The sequence below is a fragment of the Myotis nattereri genome (assembly GCF_964212035.1).
Source record: "Myotis nattereri genome assembly, chromosome: 10".
In the NCBI taxonomy this organism is placed as follows: domain Eukaryota; kingdom Metazoa; phylum Chordata; class Mammalia; order Chiroptera; family Vespertilionidae; genus Myotis; species Myotis nattereri.
The window spans coordinates 68,099,975-68,124,294 of record NC_138085.1 but is presented as its reverse complement, the minus strand read 5'-3'; the positions used below and the strand labels follow the sequence as shown (position 1 = coordinate 68,124,294).

At 38.6% G+C, this 24,320-nt stretch overlaps 1 protein-coding gene across 1 annotated transcript; it reads right to left on the bottom strand.

Annotated features, from left to right (window-relative positions):
• Positions 1 to 3,859: 3,859 nt before the first annotated feature.
• Positions 3,860 to 20,646, bottom strand: FAM98A (family with sequence similarity 98 member A). The gene is made up of 8 exons (XM_081100653.1): positions 20,544 to 20,646; positions 17,114 to 17,262; positions 14,169 to 14,303; positions 10,072 to 10,256; positions 9,020 to 9,100; positions 8,322 to 8,438; positions 5,720 to 5,887; positions 3,860 to 5,632 (listed from the first exon to the last, which is right to left on the bottom strand). Exons 1-8 carry the CDS (start codon positions 20,594 to 20,596, stop codon positions 4,943 to 4,945), a joined length of 1,578 nt encoding a protein of 525 aa, XP_080956779.1. The 5' UTR covers positions 20,597 to 20,646; the 3' UTR covers positions 3,860 to 4,942.
• Between the last annotated feature and the right edge of the window lie 3,674 nt (positions 20,647 to 24,320).

Below are 24,320 nucleotides of genomic sequence, written 5' to 3'. Positions count from 1 at the left end.
TGCAGGCCCTGATCTCCCAGTCAGGGCTGGGTCCCCGGGCTGGGACGGGGAACTGGGGGTGGGTAGCAGTGGATGTGGGCAGCAAGGGAAGGAAGGGGGGAGGTGGGGAACCTGATCAGCTCTGATCACTGGCCAGGCCTAGGGACCCCACCTGTGCATGAATTTCATGTACCGGGCCTCCAGTATATTAAAAATGCATATGTACTAAAATAGCCCTCACTCATCTTTTAGGTTGGGATTAACTTTCTATTTGTTTCATTTGATTTTTTTTCCCATTAGTTTCTGATAATTGAGAATAAGTTAGAACGAAACCGATTTCTCTGTAGTCCCACATTAGTGTAGCTGACTTATGACTGGTCTTCTATCCCACGTGAACTGGTCTCTGTGGAGATAAAGGATTCTGAAGCGCCTAAGGCCTTAGGAGACAGAGACCTTAGAGATGGTATTAGCGAAGGCCTTGCTTAAGTGCTGGGAGCTATGTACAACTGGGAGTAAATGTATCTGCTCAGAAGACTTGATAGTACTTTTCATACCTTTCTCCAAGAAAATCTGATCTCAATCATCTTGTAATTGCCTCATTCAAAAATAGCATTGATACTGATTGCTAGATAAAAATAATTTTTAATAGGTTGTAATCATTCAGTCCCCCTATACCTCTCCTTCTCCTAAATTTGGTTACAATTAACGTTATTGCCACCCAATTACAAAACAAAGAAACCCAGAGTCATACTAAATTTCTTATTCTTATGCCAATTAATAAGTGCAGTGGTCCTACCTATGTTATTTCCTGAATTTGTTCCTTCTCCATCCCTATTATACATTAGTTTAAGCTCTGTGTTTGCCATTCAAATCTTTGCCAGTGGTTCTCAACCTTCCTAATGCTGCAACCCTTTAATACAGTTCCTCATGTTGTGGTGACCCCCACTTTCATTGTTACAAATTGAACATAATTAAAGCATAGTGATTAATCACAAAAACAATGTAATTATATATGTGTTTTCCGATGGTCTTAGGCGACTCCTTGTGAAAGGGTCATTTGACCCCCAAAGGGGTCGCGACCCACAGGTTGAGAACTGCTGCTTTAGCCAGTGATTTATACAGAATCCATTATCCATGCCTTGGCATAAGGTCCATAAACTAGGTCCAAGTAACACTTATTTAGAAAGGTATGGAGAGCCCTCTATTACCTGGCACCTGCACCCTTTCCAACTTTTCCTGCCAATTTCCACCTCACCTCATGCCAGCAATACTGAAGACTGTGCCATTCTAATACTCTGGGATCTTTCATTTTAAAAGCCATAGTATACTACAAGCTGTTTCTGCATCTGCTACTGGACATTTCCCAAGGCAGGGACTTCCTCACTTATCTTTGTGCTTCAAATGCCCACCACAATGCCTGTACAATGGCAGGCACCCAAGAGTTTATTGAACTGAACTGCAGGCCTTTTTCGTCTTGAAGAAAGTGTAACAATTTAACACATACTGGTCATTGTAATATTCTTTTTCTTTGAGAATTTCCCTCCAATTCCAAACTTTCTCATTGATACATAGTGGACATGATTTACTGTGGAAGTTCTCATGCCAACAGTTGCTTATGCAACGCTTTTTATCAGCCTGATTTTGCAGGCAACTAAAAGGTGAAGAAGTGAGTCCTAACACTGGCGTGCATACCCGCTTCAGTCATTCATTCCTGAAATGTGGAAATGCAGTGCTGAACAACAAAAGGAACATTTCTAGTGATTAGAATCACGTTAGTGAAGAAGAGAAAAAGACAAGCACCAGGAAAAGTTTATATAACTGTATTTTGTGATGAATGTTTAGCTAAACCGAAATTTTCAAAAGGCAAAGTATCCAGAAAACCTAAAAAAAATTAAACATCTAAGTATAAGATGCAATATAATAAAAGGCTAATATGCAAATCAACCGAACGGTAGAATGACCGGTCGCTATGACACACACTGACCACCAGGGGACAGATGCTCAACGCAGGAGCTGCCCCCTGGTGTTCAGTGTGCTCCCACAGGGGGAGTGCCGCTCAGCCAGAAGCCAGGTTCGGGGCTGGCCAGCACAACAGTGGTGGTGGGAGCCTCTCCTGCCTCTGCAGCAGGGCTAAGGATGTCCGACTGCTGTCAGATATCCTCTGAGGGCTCCTGGACTGCAGAGGGCACAGGTTGGGCTGAGGGACCTCCCCCCACCCCCCCACTGTGTGAATTTTGTGCACCGGGCCTCTAGTTATATATAAGTGAATTGGGGAGTGGGAAAATAGTTAAGTACATATAGAGAAATGACTTCAAATGCTTTCTTTCCCTCAGCAGGAATATAATTTATTCTGTGCCCACAGTTGGACACTAGCTCAATTTTGGGATCCAGAGCAAGAAAAGAACATGACAGGGCTGTATCTTTGACAATTTTCATAGTGTTGACATCCTGTTCTAGTTCCTGGAATAGGGAGTAAACAAAGCACTAACAAAAGGTACTGTTTGTCTCTAGGAGACAATATTTTGAAATTTCAGGTAAAAAATTTCCTCCTAATTTTTGTTTCTCCACAGAATTCCCACATACCCTATTATTTACTACAAGTTAAGGTTAAGAATGTAAGATCAACAGACTTGCTCTATTAAGAAATCTAGTAACTTTATTATTTTAATATAACCAAACTAGTGGTTTGAAATATCCTATTTCTAGATAATGTAATCTACATCAAAGAGAAACTAAAAGACCATTTTTATAGTTTCATAATGTGAAAAAATTCTAGTTTGAAGCAGAAAATGAAAATTTTAGAATCATCATGGAGAAATATGTCATTTACTTTCTAATATGCTCATATTTAAAGAACAGTCTATTAAACATAAAAATGAAATATGTCAAAAGAATGCAGCATAGTCATTAGGTATATTCTGAGGCTAGGTAAAACAGATTACTAAATGTAATATTTTAAGATAGGAAACCTTGACAATCTTATTTTTAATAAGAAACTCCTGCCCTAGCCGATTTGGCTTAGTGGATAGAGCATTGGCCTGCAGACTGAAGGTTCCTGTGTTTGATTCTGGTCAAGGGCACATGCCCATTGTTGCAGGTTTGATCCCCAGTAGGGGCATGCAGGAGGCAGCCAATCAATGATTCTTATCATTGATGTTTCTCTCTCTCCCTTCCTCTCTGAAATCAATGAAAATATATTTTAAAAAACAACTCATAATTATACTAAGTTTTATAATAGCAGAGATCAAAACTTAAAACTTTTAAGACAGAACTTAGGTAGCCAAAAAAATCTAACGAACAGGTAAAGTTAACAAAAAGATCAAGGGAGACTTTCAAAAATGTTTAGTTATCAAAGCAATGTACTTATCTCAACAGCAAATAGGATATTTTTAATGGCAAGACAAGTTGATTCCTACTCTAAAAAACCAATTTAGTAGAAACAGGAAATACTATTTATCTTTTTTACAAACATATTTATATTTTCAATCTCTTCCATTTAAGAAAAATGTTCCTCATTATTAGGAAGAATGGAGAAGATAAAACAAAATCCCTAAAAGATGGGGCCATAATTTCCCTGTGCCTAATATACTGTGTAGCAACAGCTACACCCAGTGGCCACATATGAGTAATGACATTTTCTAGCTATAACATAGTAAAAGGTAAATTTGGAAACAGCTCTTTTTCAATTTATTTAAGGTTCTAGGGTGAACATTATCTTTCACTACAAATTGTTTTAAGAGAACACTCAGCAATCTCTGGGTGTGAGTGGGGATGGGGGTGTGGAGAAGGGTGGCGAACATAGGCCTTAGTTCATGAGCTTGAAGCAATTATGCAGAATTCCTTTTAAAAAGTAGCTAAAATAAAACTCAAACACCAGAGAGAACGTACAGATACTTTATTGCTCACCTTTCACACAAAGCACACCTCCAGCCATTTTCTTTCACAGCTTGACAATGTTTAAGTATACAAAAACCCAGCAAGAAGCGTCGTGTAGGTTTCAATAAAGGAGAATGTAAAACATCAGCTCAGCCAGGCTTTTGTTTTCTGCAGCAATAATAAAGGGCCTCCTGCACTAAGCAAAAATCTGTCCTCTTTCTCTGTAGTGCATTTCTTAACGTTACAAAAAAAAAAAGTCTCCTGCTCAAAGCAAACTAAATTGTATTTGCTGAGCCAGTGGTATTAACTCGTGCATAAAACAAATTTCAGTTTGCTGTTTCTTCTAGCAGATTTCAAGTAAAAATAGGGTTGAAGGAGGAACTTGTTTTGAATGAATGCAGGTCAGTTTGAATTGCTATACTTCACTAAATGCCTACATGTACAATAGACTCACAACTTAGTCTGCTTTTATAATCTTGACGGATTTTGGCCGCGTTCAAGGTTTTCTGAGTTCCGCTTGTGGTATAATATTCCATCAAGAGGATAAGGCTACTGAATGTGCTATCTGCAGAAGAGCTCAGTTAATAGGAACTGACCTAAAAGTTCTATCAGGAAGCAAATGTGGCATAACCTCTCCAAATAAAAAGCCAACCAGGGTGGAAACTGTGCTTGCAAAACAGACATTAGAATAGTATAAGGAAAACACATATAAATGGGTTGTTAATATGAGGAAGGCTTCCTAGTTGTAAATCTAAAAAAATCTAGGAGAATCCTCATTTTCAAAACTGTATATTGAAAACTACTTATTCAAGTAATTTCTTCAAAAAAGTATGCATGTTGACTGTGGAATTAGTCTACTGGTCAATTAAAGGCAATTTTAATTACCTTTAAAAAAATTCTTCATACAAAGGAGCGATGTACGTGTTTCTCAAATAAACAGCATTATGTAAGCCCAGTAAAAAAAAAAAATCCAACAGAATTGGATTCTGCCACCTGTGGTCTCACATTCAAAATCCACACTGGACTCAGGATTCTTAAACTAAGTTTCTATTACTTGAGCTCTAGCAAAATGTAAGGTTCTGTAGCCTCAACTAGTGTAATGTCTTCCTTGTCCAAATCCAGAGTGATTATACTGATAACCACCGTGCTGGAAGTGCTGTTCAAACTGTCCCCCTTGGTGATAATTCTGGCTCCCCCTCCCTCCCCAACCTCCTCCCTGGCCTCCGCGTCCGCCTCGGCCTCCACGCCCACCTCTCCCTCCACGACCACTGCCTCGATCACCATGGTGCCCACCATCTTGGTATCTATTGTCCTGCTGGTATCCACCACCCTGGTATCCACTTGCTGTATAAGTAGTTGTTTGGAAGCCACTATAACCACCACCTTGATAGCCACCACCGTGGCCACCATGGTAGCCACCTGGCTGGAAGCCCGAATCTCGATAACCACCATCTTGGTAGCCACCTCCTCCTCCACTCCCTCCATCTGTCCAGCCTCCTTGATGCTTATTTCCTCTTCCTCCCCCTCGGCCACCGTGGTCGTAGCCACCACGGTCGTAGCCTCCACGGTCATAGCCACCACGTCCACCTCTCCCTCCTTGTTCATGACCTCCTCGTCCTCCGTATGAGGAATGTTCATAACCACCTCTCCCTCCGCCTCGGCCGCCTGCTTGCTGCTGGGGGCCATCCTGCCTTTTCTGCCACGGTGGCATCTCCGGGGGCGGAGGCTCAATTTCATTGGGTCTACCGCCTCTGTCAGGCACCCTGCCCATCAACACCTGAGGGAGAAAAAGGCATTTTAAACCATTTTATTTTGTAAACAGAAATACCCGTATTGGAAAAAAAGATAAAGGTTCTCTAATTACCTTATTGATGGCACAGGCAGACTTTTCTCTTACAGAACCACTGCTTGTCCTCATAATCTTGGACAAGTCTTGTCTTGCAGCCAAAAGGTGAGCAACAGAAATAGTACTTTTAGAAGATAAGACCGAACGTTTTGGTTGGTAAACCTTTGCTAATTTCTCTGTGTGACTCTGTTGGAAGAAACGTTCAAAGAAAATGTCAGTTTTCAAAATGAATATAAACACTCATATTCAGTAAGTTAAAAGATTTCCAAAATGTCTGGTAATAATATTTATGAGGCTCAAGGGGAAAAGTTATATACTTATCATTGCTCCTACCTAGTCACGAACTCTATTACAGTACAGCAAGAAATGATTATGTATATTTTGGGGGTAAAGAAGAGGTACCCAGGGGGTAGAGGGATAATTTGGGACTATGAAGGTCACCCCTGCCATTGGTCTAAGGTAGTTGCTTTTTAATATTCCCATATTGGCTTATTATGAGATAAAAAATGTTATCTGTGACTAATTATGCTAACACAACATGATACATTTCTTACAAAAGTGATCCCTTCCTATTTAATATTTTCCTCTGGTATAAATAATAAATAAGGACAAAGGGTCTATCTTAACCATTAGTAGAAGTGTAAGTTATGATTAAGGTTCCAAGAACAAAAATATTTGGTATGCCTTTTGGTTATATGCAGGTACTCAAATATTGATGTAAATATTTGGATTACATTATATAACAAAATAGAATGTAAAAAGGTAATTTACTATGATTAAACATGAACAAAGAAAGATACTAAAAATGCAAACAGCTAGTTAAGACAATGAGATGATCTGTGACTTTTATTTTTAAAGATTTAATAATGAAAAGAATAAAAAAATTGTCATTCCATAGTTTGGGGAATGTTTCCTGAATATCTTATATTTATTTTTCTTAGAGTCACTATTGTACCTAAATAAGTACTCAATCAATGTTTGTTGTATGGAAACAAATACCTTTGAGAAAACGTTTCAAATAAAACTGATTTAAAGTGCAATTTCAAAGTGAGATACAAGTGCACAAATTTTATTTCATATGAAATAAAAGTTCACTTTGTACATATTAAAGTAATTTCTACAAAGTAATTTAAAACGAAGTTTCGAAATGAGGTATCAGTACATAAATTCCATTAAATGAAAAAGTAGATTTGTACAAGTTAAATAATTTGTATAGGCCTTCCTTATTCTCAACATATTTATATATTTCATACAATCATTGTATATTATAGTTCAACAGAATCTTAAATATCACCTAGATTAAACCCAGCACTTTAAAGATTAAATGAGAGTAAACGGAAGCTCAGAGTATCAGGGTGCCCACTGTCAAGTCCACTGATGGCTACCCAAGACTAAACCACAGTATCAATGTCTCCGTCAGTGCACTTCTATCAATCATCATATTTCTCTAGCTGAAAGTTGTAGATTATTTATTTATTTAAATTATATCTACTATGCTGAGGGTGAAATGATTACTTTTATCAAAGGTAATTTAAGGAAGGACTTGTATTTCTTAAACAGCAACCGCAGAAGAGAACAATTTACTCCTGATACTACTGACTTGCTGTGAGATATTAAGCAGGCTCCCATTTATCTAGGTTACCATCTTGTTTTAGTTACAAAATGAGGGGAGTTAAGACTGATCTCTAAGACCTCCTTCCAATACTAAAATGCTATAACCCAATAGATATCTACCCCTACAATTTAGTCAAATAGGACTTTGCTAAGGTTTCAAGATTTTTGTGAAACTAACATATTAGCAAGATTATTGGAGAACTAAATAAAAGCACTTACTAAGTCAATTCACTAAAATTCAGAGAAAAATCTATTTTTAAAAATGAATGCATTGCCCAGCTGGTGTGGCTCAGTGGTTGAGCATTGATCTATGAACTAGGAGGTCATGGTTCCATTCTTGATCAGGGCACATGCCTGGGTTGCGGATTCAATCCCCAGTGGGGGGCGTGCATGAGGCAGCCGATCAATTATTCTCTCATCACTGATGTTTCTTTCTCTCTCTCACTCTCCCTTCCTCTCTCAAATCAATAAAAATATATTTTAAAAAAATTGAATGCACTATTAAGGGAACATCTCATACTAACATTTGGACCAACCTCCACAAAAATTCAAGATTTAGTTCCATTTCAGGGTTTTAAGGTTAAATTAATCAATCAATCATTAATTCCCACTTAATGATCATATAGCAGTTATTTAATAAATATCTACTGTTGAATGACTAAGACTAACTGGATTATCTCATTTAAGCTAAAATAAGTCTTATTCTCTAATTCTATAGATCATAATATTTGGTCTTTCTAAATCCAATGAAATTAAATTGTCAAATAATTTTAAAAATTATTATTTTAGTAATTTTCAGAAACTCTCTCCATTTCTCTCACATATGAGTACTTCACTTCAAGAAGGGTCTATTACATACCGGTTTGCTGAACAATATTGAAAAGAAAGGTTCCTGTGTGTTTCCTATGTATTTCTCTTGTAGTTTCCACTGTATCTAAACTGTACTAGGAATGCTTAAGGATCAAGTCTATAAATACTCTGCTCTTTTAAATTATTTAATGTGTACCTTAGCTCGGTCAGACCAACCAAAAGACTGGACAGTGACATCCAAACGTTTTATTAGCAGCTTTCTCCGAACTTCATATTCATTGGCTATGGCTTGGTTAATTGCTTCTATCTTTTCCTGAAACAAAACATTTTTAAGAAGTTAGAATTTAAAAAAAAATAATAAAAATAAAAAAGAAGTTAGAATTTAAACCTGCTTGACCCTTGTTTCAAAAGGGCAGAAACTATCTGTTTCATTCATACCTGAATCCCAGCACTTAGCACAAAATAGTTATTCAATAAATATAATAAAAGTTATAAATTAAGGAAATGATATGCAAAATAATGTCTCAAAACATAATAACAGATATGTACAGTACCAAAGTATGATTTAGCTTTCTGATAATCCATTGTGTGAAGCTCAGCCCAATGAAGTTTTTGGCTTCAAGGCAACCCATTTGGCAATTAGAAACATGCATCATACTGAACTTCTATTCCTTTTAATCAGCTGTATGAAATATTTACAAATTATAAGTGTTTCTAATCTTAAATTATTTGCTGCACAAATCTTAAGATTCACAAATGATTCTAAGAATGTCCATCTAGGAAACTACATATTAGAAAAAATAACTTAAAAGCACCCACTGTAGGATCAACATAAATGTTATAGATAGATGGATGATTCCTTGTCAATTAACTCCACAGATGATCGCTACTCACCCAGTGGGCCGGTCCCAATGACTTCTTCAATAAAGGCTTTCCCACATGATTAGGTGGAACTTTTGCTAATGTTTCCTTTAACTGACACAAAAAACATAAATGAATGAATAAACAAATGTAAAAGTAACACATATCCTCCTCATCTTCCTAAGTCCCATCATATCTTGCCATCAAAAGAAGATTCCTGACAGAGGGAAAGGCGGAGGATGTTTTGAAATGTACAAGACCCACACAATAAAGACACTCGCTGGCCCACTCCTCTTGTGTCTATGGAAGCATGATTCCTTCACTGCATCTATGACAGTGCCTGACAACGGCAGGCACTGAATGGGTATTTCCTGAAGGAATGAATGAACACACAGAAAAATAGGGACTATGGATACACTGCTGCTCCCCTGTAGAGTTCAGCCAGATTTGTGCATCATGGTGTCCATCTGCCCCATAATGCTAATGTACCAATTCTTAAGAGTCCACATGCATACAGAGAGTAACTCTGCTATAACAAATATCATACTCTTTTATTCATTAATTTTTTTAAACCCCTTCATGGTTGATAATGTGTGGCATAAATTATTTTCACGTACTAGATTGTTAGCAGTCAAGAAATCTAAATCGCCAATTGAAACTTTGTAAGACTCCAAGTGAGTGGATTAAAAACAAGAACATTAACATCCTTTTCTGTCTAGTCAATGGGGAGGGTGGTAACATTTAATGATAAAGACTTTAAAACTTAATTGCATTAAAGTTCAATTATAAAATAATTTTTAAAGGACTTAATTCTTTTTACATTATATCTAGCTTATTTCAGCTTAAAAATCCAAGTGTCAGTTTTCTTTTTGAAAAAGAAACATGCTAACAAGTTAAAAAAAAAACACACTAAAATACTGATTTCTCTTTAAGGCATCTAGGATTTAAAACCCAAAACTCATTTAGTAACAATTACTTAATAATATGCACATTAGGTTCCCATTAAGAGAAATTAACTTGCTTCATTTCAAACAAATGTAGGACTATGCCTTTAATACACTACAATCTGGTACTAAAGGTCTTACTTTTTTTTCAATCCCGCTGAAGAATTGGAACATAGTTATATTGGCTGGAGGTTTGGACATTCCTAGAGCAATACATATGCCTTTCAACTCTTGAAAGACCTCACTACCGCCTCCTTCTTGAGCTTTTTTTGGAGGAGTATTCACACAGAGCATTCTGGCAGCTTCTAGTTCTGAGATGAGGTATGCTGAAGTAAACAAAATAAGATTTCAAAATGAGATACAGCTACAGTTAATAGTCATAAGTCTGGAGTCACAACTCTATAGACCTAATGATATGTAACTTTTAAAGCTGCAAGAATGGATAAAAACAAGAAAGGAAAACCATATTTACCTCAAGTGACATGGCATATAAACTGATTCTGTAACACAGGTATTTAATCAATATATATTTAAAGGCTAATTTAAAAATAAGTGATTCTTCTTTGACACCAAAGGATCAAGGTAGCTGACATCTAAAAATCTGGATTCTTGCCTTCTACTGTTAAGGAATCTACAGAACAGGGGTTGGCATCTGTTGACAAATTTGCAAAAGGTGGCAAACTTTCAGTGACAATTAAAAAGGAAATTTTTTTACTTCTCACCACTGACATGCACCAGTGATCCTATATAATAAAAGGCTAATATGCAAAGTGACTGAACCGCGGAACCACCGGTCACTATAACACGCACTGACCACTAGGGGGCAAACGCTCAACGCAGGAGCTGTCCCCTGGTGGTCAGTGTGCTCCCACAGGGGGAGCGCAGCTCAGCCAGAAGCCGGGCTTGCTACTCCTGAGCACTGCCTTGGAGGCCGGAGAGGGCTCCCGCCACTGCCGCCGAGCTCACAGCTGGCAAGCGCAGCAGTGGCAGCGCTAAGGACCCCTCAGGGGATGTCCACCGAGGGGTCCCGGACTGCAAGAGGGTGAATGTCCAAGAGGGCGAATGTCGTGCACTGGGCCTCTAGTATAATTATATGTTCCTCTAACCATACAATACTTAGGAAGTCTGTTTAGAATTGGTGTGAAACAACATTTTTAAGTAATCAAAGTTTAATGTACAGGAGAAGGGGGAAGGCACCAAACACCCAAAAGTTCCTTTCTGATGGTGTCCAGTAGCCTAATGTCACGTTCTGGCTGTTCAAAATAAACCTCCCTCGTCCATCTATATTCTTCTCAGTATTCCCTTCCCCCTGCTCTCCTCATTCTCATCCCCCTGCTCTCCTCATTCTCATCCCCTCCCGTGAAAACAAAAGTTTCAAATCCTTTCTTGGCAGAGTCCTTTTGTATCAGTATCATCCTGTGTGTGTTGATTTCAGTCATGGATACTGAGGGCTGCTATCTGCTTCAGGTAATTAAGGTGAAGATAAAATTTTCAATCTTATTCCTTTAACCTTCCATTTACGTTTTTATAAAACGATTAGTAATCATGTGGATTTCAGGACTTCAGGAATGTGGTCAAATGAGAACCTCCTGACAATAAGAGAAAAATGGTTTTGAAAAAAAGCCATTTTGGGGGCTCTTAAGTTTAGAAGGACAGAGGAATGATAGCCTGAATATCTTATGTCCTAAACCCAAGGTGTAATGTTAGAAGTAGAGGGATCATAATTTTGGCAGATCATTTCTGAAAAGCTGCCAACTCCTATTCTAGAACAATATATACAGCTGAGTTTCTGGAAAGGTAATTCTAAATGGGTTTGATCAAATCTTAACATGTTCCATACAGCAAACTGTATGAGTTTAAAGATCAAAACAGTAAAACTCCCCACTGTCATGAAAATAATCACTTTTTATAAATAAGGTGTTACTGGAACACTGCCACATTCCTGTTTCGTATCGCCTCCAGCTGCTTACACGCTATACAGCAGCACAGTTAAGAGTTGTGACAGAGATGTTCTGGTCTACAAAGCTGAAAATGCTTATCACCTGGACCTTTAAGAAAGAGTTTGCCAACCCTTGTTCTAGAAAATCATGTTATATGATTTAATAAATTTGTTCTCTAAATTTAGGACAAAGTAGCACAGGTATTCACAAAATTAGTTCCCCAATACAATTACCATCAAAAAGCATTAACTGTAGCTGGTGTGTTCAAAGTACTAGGAAAGGCACTGACTGGATATTTAATGCAAAACAAACAAAAAAGATTACCTCTACTGACAATCTAGTGAGGAATAAAGAATAAATGCATAAAAAGATGAATAGTTTTTCATCTATTAGAAACTTAGAAATGACTTATTTTACCTAAGGGAAATGTTCTGACAACCCGAAAGGCCAACAAACAGTTAAAATAGTTCTTAATCTGACACAGGAGAGTTTTTTAGCCACTCATGCGAAGACTATTTTATTTTACTAACAATTCCAATGAGGTTAGTTTATTTTTTACCCCTCAAAACACAATATATTCAAAGATTCAAATCAGTAAGGTAAGGGTGCTGGAAGAAGTAAATCAAATTATAGCATCAACATGTAACAACTGATACTTGGGAAAGACACAAAATATACGGAGCAAGTAGAGAATGAGTACATGTACATAAACATTAGCATGAAAGAGAAAACAAACTGAGGGGAATATTTCAGAAAAGGGGAAACAGCAAAAGCAAAGATAAGGAGGGAGGTGAGTAGTGTGTATGTGTGAAGAACACAAAGAGCAGAGTAAACTTTAGCTGACTCAGTCATTCAGTTGAGCAAATAGTTGCATATTCTTGAAAAGCTTTTGAGGTGATAGCACATTAAAACAGTCTATTAATATTGACCTAAAATGATCATGTTCTGTGCAGTCTGCTTAAGAGGAAAGAGTTAAAGGTATTTTATAAAGATTTATATTCAAAGTGGTTTTCATAAATATCAACACTAAAAATGCCAAACTCTGAGCTTTTTGAAAGAATTAGCTACTCAGGGTTATTACTAACCTTTCCACACAGCTGTTGTCCTGCTATGTAAGATAACATGTTCTAAGTGCCAAATATTAGGTGTTGGTAACGATAAACAGTGCTGCCAAAGAATCACTGAGCACACTGGCTGAGCCAGTTACAGAAACTATATGATTTGAAGATTACTGCATGCATGCACAGAACTACTGCAACAATATCAGCATCTAAAGCAGTATCTAAGCTTAAGGGCATATCCCCCAGTAACAATCATTTGGCAAAGGGGAAGGTAAGAAAGTGATTCTGATGCTCACTTCGGCAGCACATATACTAAAACTGGAACAATACGGGGATTAGCATGGCTCCAGTGCAAGGATGACATGCAAATTCATGAAACATTCCAAATTTTTTTTTTTTTAAAGTGATTCTGGAATAATTAGTGTTCAGTATAATGGCTATGAACACTTTTTTTAAAAAAATTGTACCTTCAAAATTAGAGTTATAGCATTTTCTAGAAAACAGTACAGTTGTAAAGACAAATATTTAAAAAATACTCTTATTTGTGTTCGTCATAATAAGAACTGTACTACTCAGCTAACCGAAGCTTAATCTAAATGTGTCTCAGAATGCTACAACAATTCTGAGTTAATACTATTCATTGAATTTATTGGAGAGTTTAAGACAGCAAAATTTGTGAGTCTACTTACTGTTTTTCAGGGTGAAGAGAGAAATAGTAGTTAGTATAGACAAAACATGGAAGGAAAGAACTTTTTATAAATAATTTATTTCCCTCAATGATAGGTAAGTACAGGAACAAAGCAAATATTATTGCAGAAAATTTTACATTTACAAACAAAACCAACACCCTTAACCAATTACCCAACAAAGAAACATCAAGAAAATATTTTAATTTAAAAAACAAAACTTCATTATTCCCACACTGTTTTCCCAGTCTATTTTAAAATGTGCGTCCAGTCTAGAACGCTAAGGTTTAATGATCACACACTGAACAACACTCCAGCACTACCTTTGGTCACAGTAGGTGAAGCACAACGATAAATGAGTAGCAATTACAAAACAACTCTGCTACCAGCACACAGACCCAATAGCTTCTAAGCTGGAAATTTAATCAAGGTTTCTTTAAAATAAGTATTCTGAATTAAATCCACAATAAAACAAAACAGTAACAACTAGTTTATTAGTCTTAGAAAACAAACAGAAAATAATAGCTACATTCCAGTAGCCATGAACTTACTGAGCAAAAGGAGGCAGTTCTTCTGAACGAGAAGGCGCTTGGTCACATCCCCAGAAGTCAGTGAAAGGTATGGACAGTTCATCTCTCCTAGTAGCCCACTCACCTCAAGTTGGAATTCTTCAGCTTCATTCGGGCCTTTGAAGAATTAAAATCATCTTATTTAATAAAAATGTTTTTCCCATTAGCATACACACATATATAAATTGAAATTCTTAATAAGATTTTCCTAACAAAAGTTCCTTTTCTTCTAATTCATCCTTTCTCACGCCACTGACAATTTCTTCCTTAAATACTTTCATTAGGTTATTCCCTTATTTGAGAACCTTTAATGGCTAATCTCTACCTCATCTAATCGACTTTTTCTTTCTTTGTTTTAATCCTCACTCGAGGATATTTTCCATTGATTTTTAGTCAGAGTGGAAGAGAGCGGAAAAGACAAAGAAACATCTTATGTGAGAGAAACACATCAATTGGTTGCCTCCTGAATGAGCCCAACCAGGGCACCGGGGTGGGGAGGAGCCTGCAACCGAGGTAACATGCCCTGACTGGAATCGAACCCAGGACCCTTCAGTCCACAAGCTGACGCTCTATCCACTGACCCACACCGGCTAGGCCAAATTTTTCTGTCTTTAAAGCATAGCCTCTCTACTTTGCCCTTCCCAGATTATGTTTCTAATAGGTACCACTACTTCCACAAATATTTCCTCTACTTGTGCCAGGCTAGTCTCCTCAATGCCAAAGGTCAGTCTAATTTCCACATCTGTGCCTTCATTTCAATTATTCCATCAAAGTCCAGTGGTCTTGCTCCTTGATGAAACTTTACCCAGGTGCTATAGCACTAACTGATTTCCTCCCACTGTGAACCACAAAGTGAAGCATGTAATCACTACTAATATCCAGTTGTTTCAATTGTGCCAGATATTTCTAGTTTCTAGACTAAGTGTGAAGGTAGTAAACATGACTTGTAGTTCTGTATTCCTATAACATGCAAAGGATAGAGTATACTGGGTGAATCAAGGAAAAACAATGCTCTTTATTCTTTACTATTTTGATGGCTCTCTATTCAATATCACAGTGGGGAAAAAATTAACAACTGTGAGAGTCACTTGACCTGAGACCTTTTTCTCATCTATAAAATGGGAAGACTGTTTATCAATTGTTTTGCAAACTGTGTCTGTGAGGTTCAGAGTTGCACAGACTTCCTTAGAGGCAGCGGGGATGATGAGGAGAGAGTTGTGCTAAAAGTACTCCCTCTCAACTTCAACTACAACAGCTACACTTTACCTGTTTTATGTGTTGGCTTCTATAAAATGTTTTCATATAAACAAAGGGGATCTGGGTTATAAATATAGTTACCATATAGCACAGGTGTTGGTTCAGAAGTTCTTACAATCTCTGAAATGTTAGGTTAAGAGGCAATGTTAAGAGTAATGACTCCCAAATTTGACTGCTGGGATTGAATCCTGGCTTTATCACTTACTGGTTGTGTGACCTTAGGTCAGTGATGGCGAACTTTTTGAGCTTGGCGTGTCAGCATTTTGAAAAACCCTAACTTTACTCTGGTGCCGTGTCACATATAGAAATTTTTTGATATTTGCAACCATAGTAAAACAAAGACTTATCTTTTATTTTATATATTTAAATGCCATTTAACAAAGAAAAATCAACCAAAAAAATGAGTTCGCGTGTCACATCTGACACGCATGTCATAGGTTCGCCATCACTGCCTTAGGTGATTATTTAACCTCATTGTGTTTCCTTGTTTAATGTATAAAAGAGTAATAAAACCTAGGACTGCCCTGAGGTTAAAATGAGTTAATACAAGTAAAGTACTCAAAACATAGTAAGTACTCAATAAATGTAAGCTGCTGCTATCATTACTATTGTACTATACTCTCCTTAAAAATTAGAATTGGGCCCACTCGGTATGGCTCAGCGGTTGAACGTTGACCCATGAACCAGGTCACTGGTTTGATTCCCAGTCAGGGCATATGCCCAGGTTATGGGCTCAATTCCCAGTAGGGAGGCAGGCCAGGAGGCAGCGGATTGATGATGTTTCTCTCTCAACCCTCTTTCTGTCTATCTATCCCTCTCCCTTCCTCTCTCTCAAATTCAATGAAGGGACAATTTTTTTCTTAATTAGAGTTAAGTGCAATTAATATGTACAAATTAAATATATTAAACATAAAAGAGTGAGCTCTTCACAATGGAATTCTGTGAAAAAAGAAAATGGGCTTATGTGTATAGTTCTCTGTAAGAGTGGATTAGTAGGTGGGCATTCTTCTTTTGTCTATTATATTATAGGTTTACCTATGGTAGGAGGGAAACCAGATGGTGGAGTCTCAGGTTCTAAGCCTTTGGACAGCTCTTTTGCAGAATCAACAAAACAGTAGTTGTTATTGCTAAAACCATAACAAAATTGGCAAATATAAAACAACTCTCAATGCTATAAATCTGATGGTGTTGGATTTGATTTTGATAAAGCTAGTGATACATTCTTATACAGAAAACTTAATAAAGCGCTCTCTTTCTCCCTACATATACTAATTACAGAGCATTTACTTTACATATGTACTTGTAGAATCTGGTAGTACAAAAAGAAAAATATCCTAATTTCTAGTGCTAGCCACCAATTTACGATCTCACAAGTCAAGTTTTACAGAGAATAAAAAGTTCACATATGCTATATTTCTCTCCATTTTTCTATATCTTAGTAATAGGGTCTTTTCACCTTCCATAACATTTGAACGACTATATTTAGTTTTTTTTTCAACTTCTGAATCATTTTTCTCTAAAAATAATGGAGGCAGCGTATTCTGCTTTACAAATTTTTTTTTTATATTTACAAAGAACTTGAAATTTTAGCTTTAGTATTGATAATGTTCAATTGAAAATACCCAAATTTTATTTTTTATATTTTGCACCTAGAACTGATATTTACTTACTGTTAGTTGCTTGCACATTTTCTTCCAGTTTACAGAGCACTCTTAATTCAGACACCAGCCAAGCACAGAGTTTGGTAAACTCAGGGGAACTGGCTCCAGCAGAGACCGCCTGAGACAGAGCGCCATCTTCTAACAATGGACCCTTGTAACTGGTGAGTTAAGAAATCATACTTCATAAGAATATAGAATCACACCTAATATATTAGATGCAATATACACTACTTATGTATTATTTCTATAATTGATAGTTTAAAAAAGATCTTATGATGACCAGTTTCTAAACTTACGAATATAAAAATCTGAACTATACTAAATCATTAGAAAAATAAGCTAAATGTTAACTGCATTTCATCCCTTCAAAATATAGGTGAATATTTATGTCTACTTCTGCACACTAACTGAAAGCTCTTACTGTATAAAGATTTATTTTCTTACTCTAACTGAACTGAGTATTAAAACCAGATTAATAAGTGATAGCTAATTATACTATATTTTACTAGTTTAGCAATAAAACTTAGGTTATTTTTTCTTGAGATTTTTCCAGAAATCAATTAGGTTAGGGTTTTAATGACTTTCTTTAAAAGCAAAACTTTCCAATTAATCATTTATTTCCTTTTTCTATATTTAATGACGGTTAAGACCAGTAAGACCTGCTAGTACCAAAGAAATGTCAAGTTTAATTTAATAATTGCTTGTGAGTTATTGTTTGGGTGAACTGGTACAAGTGAAACCTAATCCTTTGCAAGTGATTCAAATGTAATTTTAAAAAATTACTTAATGTTCAAACATTCATAAAAGGCAATAGTAATAATGAACCCCAATCTAGGATATAGCTATAATGAAAGATTTCGTCATTCTCAAAGGAATTTTAAAATATATTTTCTTCAGAAGATTATTTTTTCACAAAGAAAATATTAATAAAAATAACAAGTACCCTTAAGATAATTTGATGTTTAGTGGTATAGAAATGTTAGAGTAATTACAATACTTGATCCTTTTAAAATACAATTACACTGAGTGGCCAGATTATTATGACCACCCCATCAGTACAATGAAGTGAATTAGTTATGCAAATAATAATAATAAAACCTTGAGAGTATCTGCTTAGGAAGTTTTCAATATTCAGTATTTTTGGAAGTGTCAGTTAAGTACTGATGGGGTGGTCATAATAATCTGGCCACTCAGTGTATATGTGTATACATTGAATGGAATGGAAAAAGTGTTACACAAAATGAGGTTAGAGATCTCTGGCATCTAGATTTAAAAGCACACATTAGACACTGGAGTAAAGAGACGAGGCCTAGAAACTTCTTGTGTTTCACTTTTAGGTTTTGCTCTTTTATTTTACAAGTACAGTTACTGAATTCCTACCGTGTGCCAAATTAGAGGTAAAAGATAGTCATTTAATTCTAGCATTCCTCAGTGAATCCTTTAAGAGTACACACCCATCAATGAAGACTAAATTTTCATGATCGAATGCCACCAAACTAAGTAGTTGTGGTTAACATTTATAGCCAAGTTTTCAGGAAATCCCACGGCTTACATTACCAACCCATCCTAACTAAATAACGTGGTTACAATGACTACTTTGAGAGTCCCCAAGAGCACAGTTAAAAGAAGGTAAGAGAACAATATTGGGAAGAAACATCACCCATCACCCCGTTGGGTGACCCCTTCCCGTGCAGAATGACTGCATTTGAAGAAAGTCTGCCTCGTCCTCTCATCCCACAGCTTCCAGCACTCCTCTTAAGGGTCGCTTCTTAGAGGCTCCTACAGTGATGGCGAACCTACGACACGCGTGTCGGAGGTGACACGCGAACTCGTTTTTTGGGTTGATTTTTCTTTGTTAAATGGCATTTAAATATATAAAATAAATATCAAAAATATAAGTCTTTGTTTTACTATGGTTTCTAATATCAAAAAATGTCTACATGTGACCCGGCACCAGAGTTAAGTTAGGGTTTTTCAAAATGCTGACACGCCGAGCTCACAAGGTTCGCCATCACTGTCCTAGGACCCGATTTCCTTTGGCAGCAAAGGGACCCTCCTCACACGGCCGCACAGCACATCGGGGTGGTGTGCGGGTGGTGTGCACTGCTCTTCCAGCTCGCTCGGTACCATCCCTGTGCAGCCCAACACCACTGCCCGGAACAAGTGTTCCTCAAAAACTGTTCACCGAATGAATGGCTTCAGGTGCGAGCGTGCAATTCCGTGTGAGATGTCTACCGAAACAGCCCGTTTTGCTGAACCACTTTTATGTCTACCCTATTCAAAGAAATAAGCCCCCTAAAGTTTAGAATATTCATTATATATATAAAAAGGACAGTGGTCATCCACTTGCACAAAGAAAGGCGATCAGCACTGCCACTTCCTTTCCTAAAAATTTCTCCCCGGACAGCAAGTTTACTCAAGTGGACAGACTCTGGGAACCCGCACAGGGTCCTTTCTTCAAGGAGAACACAGTTTCCCCTCAAATGGTTTCCACGTGAATCCCAAAGCCCAGGGGGAGGTTTTGATAAAGGACCTGTTTTTTTTATAAATACAGCTACCTAAATCTGTGTAAAAAAAAAAAAAAAAATTGACACTGTACCTCTAGCCAAATATTGAATCATACGATTTGTTTCTGAAACCACAGTGACCCCAAGGTCCTGAGTTTTCAGGTCTTAACAGAGTCTTCTGACCCGGGAAACCAGGGAGATAAGCAGCCTCACTGCCCACTTCTAGGGGAGCCGACTGTGGGTTCGCTAGCTGTCAGGAGGGGAGACAATGGGCACCGCACACGGGTAGGGATGTGGAACGTGCAGACCACCCCGACGGTAAGTCAGGGCGGGCAGTGGCTCCGAGGCGTGTCAGACGCGGGAGGAACTGCCCGCGGTTCCCACGGAGGTGGCGGCAGGTGAGGGGCACCGCGAGCGAGCGGCACGGACGCGGCGCACAGACATGTGGCTCCGGGAAGCCCGGTGCCTGCGGAGATGACTGGGCAAAGATGTCCTGAGACCAACGGGTGGGGTAGGCGTGGGGACTCACGGCGGGGAGTTCAGAGGACAAGGAGGAAAACCTGAGAATCAACTTTGGCAACCTCTGAAGTGAGGGGGGTCCCGCCGGAGGATGGGGAGCCGGGAGAGGCGCTCCGAGAGGGGGTGGGCGAGAACCGGTGCCCAGACAATGACACGCTAGACCGGGAAACGGCGCGGGGACCTCCGCTGCCAGGAGCACCGGGCAGGCCTCGGGGCGTCGCAGGCGGAGGGCCCCGAGCGAGTTAGGCAGAGACAGCGGACGTGGCATTGGGGTCCCGGAGCCTGAGGGGAGGCGACAGCCAGGCGCCGCGGGGTGCGGCGTGGAGAGCCAGGTGTCTCCGTCTGGGACTCGGGAGGTGTGCCCCGGGGACCGGCCGCGTGGGGACCGGGAGACCGTGCTCTGGGACTCTTACCCCAGGTCTTCCAGCGACTCCAAGATGTCAGTCTCCATGAGGTCGCACTCCATGCTAGTGGTATTCAAATTTCCGAGTCCTGAGGCTCCTCTCTTCGCCGGCAACGCGTACGCTGGCGCATGCGCTGCCTCCCCGGAACTTCCAAGTCGACGTCTGGCGCCTCAGCCCCTGCACTGCGCATGTCCCGAGCGTGCGCAAGAAACGTGGTCCCGCCCATAGCCCCGCCCCTGCCGGCCGAGGGATGGCCAGGAGGCAGAGGTTGGCACATGCGTGTTACTGAGTAGTGAAGCCGGCAGCCCAAAGAAGGGCAGGCGGACTGGCTGCGTGGCAGCCGGGCGTGGGGACCAGGCGACGGGGGGAGGGGGGAGGTTAGGAGGGGTAGCGTTCTAGTTTCTCTTAACTTGCTTTACGCAAATGTGAATCTTGGGGCGAAGCGGACGGGGGAGGAGTCGGGGGGGTCTCTAGATTCGGGTGGGTGTTGTCTGTGAAACAATGTTGGACCTCAGGGAGTGGAGGGAGGGGTTGTCCGCACTCCGCCAGCGCGTGCTCGCCTTAGCTGCGGGCCATGGAGAAGGGGAAAATTCTTAAGCTTCGGAGGCAGAACCGGGACAAGTGCGGAGAATGGCATATACAGTAAATGCGTTTGGATTTCCTTGTGGTTGCAGGAGACGTGTTTTGAGGATCAGGGAGCAGGAAACGTTCCTGTGTCGTGGTCATATTCAGAAAGTTGTTGCACTCCCCGCTTTGCATTCTCTGAATTAAGACCTTCAGACACTAAGAATCTTATTTTGAAGGGTGGGGCAGAGAAGGGCTTCACTGCATAACAAAAAGAATAGAATATATTTAAATCCATGCACTTTAGACAGGGAATACACTTTTTTCCTGTCATGCAATTGCCTTTCATATTATTTGCCTGGGTGTAACATTCAGTTCACGGTGGGTTATGATTTCTTGATAGTTATTGGTTGGGTATATGCTTAGAAATTATTGGAAAAAAAAATGAAATAAAAAAGTTTTCAAGATGATGGCATATTTAGAAAATTATATTAAAGCATAAATTGGTATAATATTGCATTGTGTAGGCATTTAATTAAAGAGTATTCTAATTGGTGCCAGGGTGTGTGTGTTTTTGTAATCTTCAAACATTTTTGTGTCTAATGGGTAAAAATCCCCTATACCTTAAGTTCCTGAATTTGCATCATCTGGAGGAGGGGGTGAGGAATTAACATTTATTATGCTTGACATAGTATTACTTCCTTGATCCATATTATTTTACTCAGTCATCATAAGGCTGTGTAAGTATTACTCCTATTATACAGATGACACTAAGGCTCGCTCAGTAGCTTTATGATCAGGTAAAATGATAAGACCAATAAAAAATGTATTTTGAGGCATATCTGAATCCATATTCCTTTCTACTTGACTTCAAATAAGGATTTATAGGCTAGATGTGAAAAGCTAGGAATATCAAGCTATTTGAATTTATGTAAGCTTGTATATGTTGTACATGATTACCTTATAATAAAAATGGAATAATAATTTATTCTCATAGGGTTGTAGAAGGTGCCAAATAAAAAGTAATGCTTAATGCAAAATCAGTTTGGGAAAAAAAGTTTCATTCTTGACTCAATTTTCCACGTAAATTGTAACACTATTAGTGAGCAAGTGATGAGTCCCCTAAATTTATTTTTCTAATACAGATTGTTAGATTAAAGGGAAGGTAACCAACACAAAGGGATTTTTAAAATATATTATTTAAAATAAGTCTAATACATCTTGCTGCAATAAAAACAATGCTTCTAAAAGTAAATATTGTCTCAATAGCCCTAACCGGTTTGGCTCAGTGGATAGTCAGCCTGCGGACTCAAGAGTACCAGGTTCGATTCTGGTCAGGGCATGTACTTTGGTTGCGGGCACATCCCCAGCAGGGAGTGTGCAGGAGGCAGCTGGTCAATGTTTCTCTCTCATCGATGTTTCTGACTCTCTATCCCTCTCCCTTCTCTGTAAAAAATCAGTAAAATATATTTTTTTAAAAAATATTGTCTCAATAGAAAAGGGAAAAAAGTAAATATTTCAATCATTTTTATAGGATCTACTAGAAATCTTTTGCAGTTTATTTTGCATTTGTTTGTATTTATATTGTAACTAGGATATCTAAAGACCTCATTCAAACCGAAATTTAACAGAATGAAAAGAACACTGATTTGGGAATTATTGAGCCCTGGTTTTTGATTCAGATCATTATAAGAAAGAGACACGGAAAATGAGACACTTTCGGGGGGATAGCCATCTGAATTAGTCCCAGTAACCTGCTTTCTACTGCACTCTCTTGCTAGCTGATAATTAACTCCATTTGTGAAAGAATGGGGAGACTGGTCTGGTCCGTCCTTAGTTCCTCCCATGCCAGGTGTCTCCTGGGTATCTGAGCTATTCTGTGCTCAAGGCTGCAAGCTTTCTATAAGATATCTGCTAAGCACAATAAATCTTTCTCTGCCCTGTTTGGTTCTTTTTAACCCCTTTAATATATAGAAAGAAAATCTCATTGTCCAGGCGGTTCAACTTGAAATTATGAATGACCTTAGTTTAAAGACCAGCCTTTCCAGATCTTCTTGGAAAAAGTCTGTTTTTATTTTGTTTGTTAATTTATTTTGTTCATTAGATTCTACATATGAGTAAAATTATATGGTATTTGTCTTTCTCTGACTGGCTTATTTCACTTAGCAAAATGCTCTCCAGGTCAATCCATGCTGTCTCAAAGGGTAAGATTTCCTTATTTTTAACAGCCAAAGTAGTATTTCATTGTGTAAATGTACCCACCTTTTTATCCACTCAGCTACTGATGGACACTTGGGCTGCTTTCAAATCTGGGCTATTGTAAATAACACTGCAGTGAACATGGCAGTACAGATAGTCTTTCGAATTAGTGTTTCGGGTTTCGTTGGATATATTCCCAGCAGTAGAATCACTGGGTCATAAGGCAGTTCCATTTTTAATTTTTTTAGGTAACTGCATACTGCTTTGCACAGTGGCCGCACCAATCTGCATTCAAGGACTCTTCACATGACCTTCCATGCACACATGTGACAAGTGTGTTGGGTGGAGCCTGGCTCACTCCTAGTTCTTTCACTTCTTGGGTGGAGTTGGTTTGAATTGACACAGTGAACCAAACAGACACTGGTCTAATTTGGATGTAGTAAGAGTTTATTAGACTCTATCCCAAAGGTGATAAACTGGTATCCATATCAGGCCAAGAGTTGTGTTTTATTTGGCCTATGTGATACAGTTAAAGAATGTTGAGTCCTCATTTAAAAGTTTGGAGATATTATTGGGGTTTCTTTTTTTTTTTTTAAAGGTATTTTATTGATTTTTTACAGAGAAGAGGGGAGAGGGATAGAGAGTTAGAAACATCGATGGGAGAGAAACATCAATCAGCTGCCTCCTGCACAACCCCTACTGGGGATATGCCTGCAACCAAGATATATGCCCTTGACCAGAACCCAACCTGGGACCTTTCAGTCCGTAGGCTGACGCTCTATCCACTGAGCCAAGCCAGTTAGGGCGTTACTGGGTTTTCTTGAAAAAATACATCAGTGGACTTGGTAGCACTGAACTCTTATTGCCCATCAAGGCAATGATTGTCTTAGGTTGAGAAGGCTGCCGGTTCAGTTTTCTTAAAACCACCTCAGATGGTTTTATAATTAGTCTTTCATCATTTAACATTAATGTTATAATTTTATGTTGTTTTTAAAATATGTTCTGACCTTTTCTATCCAGTTG

What these genes read in the sequence shown, in the direction of transcription:
- FAM98A (XM_081100653.1), bottom strand. Translation starts at nt 20,596, where the DNA reads ATGGAGTGCGACCTCATGGAGACTGACATCTTGGAGTCGCTGGAAGAC. An exon ending in TCAGCGGGATTGAAAAAAAA is followed by an intron (nt 9,101 to 10,071) that starts GTAAGACCTTTA and finishes TTTTTGTGTCAG; the next exon opens with TTAAAGGAAACATTAGCAAA. An exon ending in GTTGGTCTGACCGAGCTAAG is followed by an intron (nt 5,888 to 8,321) that starts GTACACATTAAA and finishes TTCTTCCAACAG; the next exon opens with AGTCACACAGAGAAATTAGC.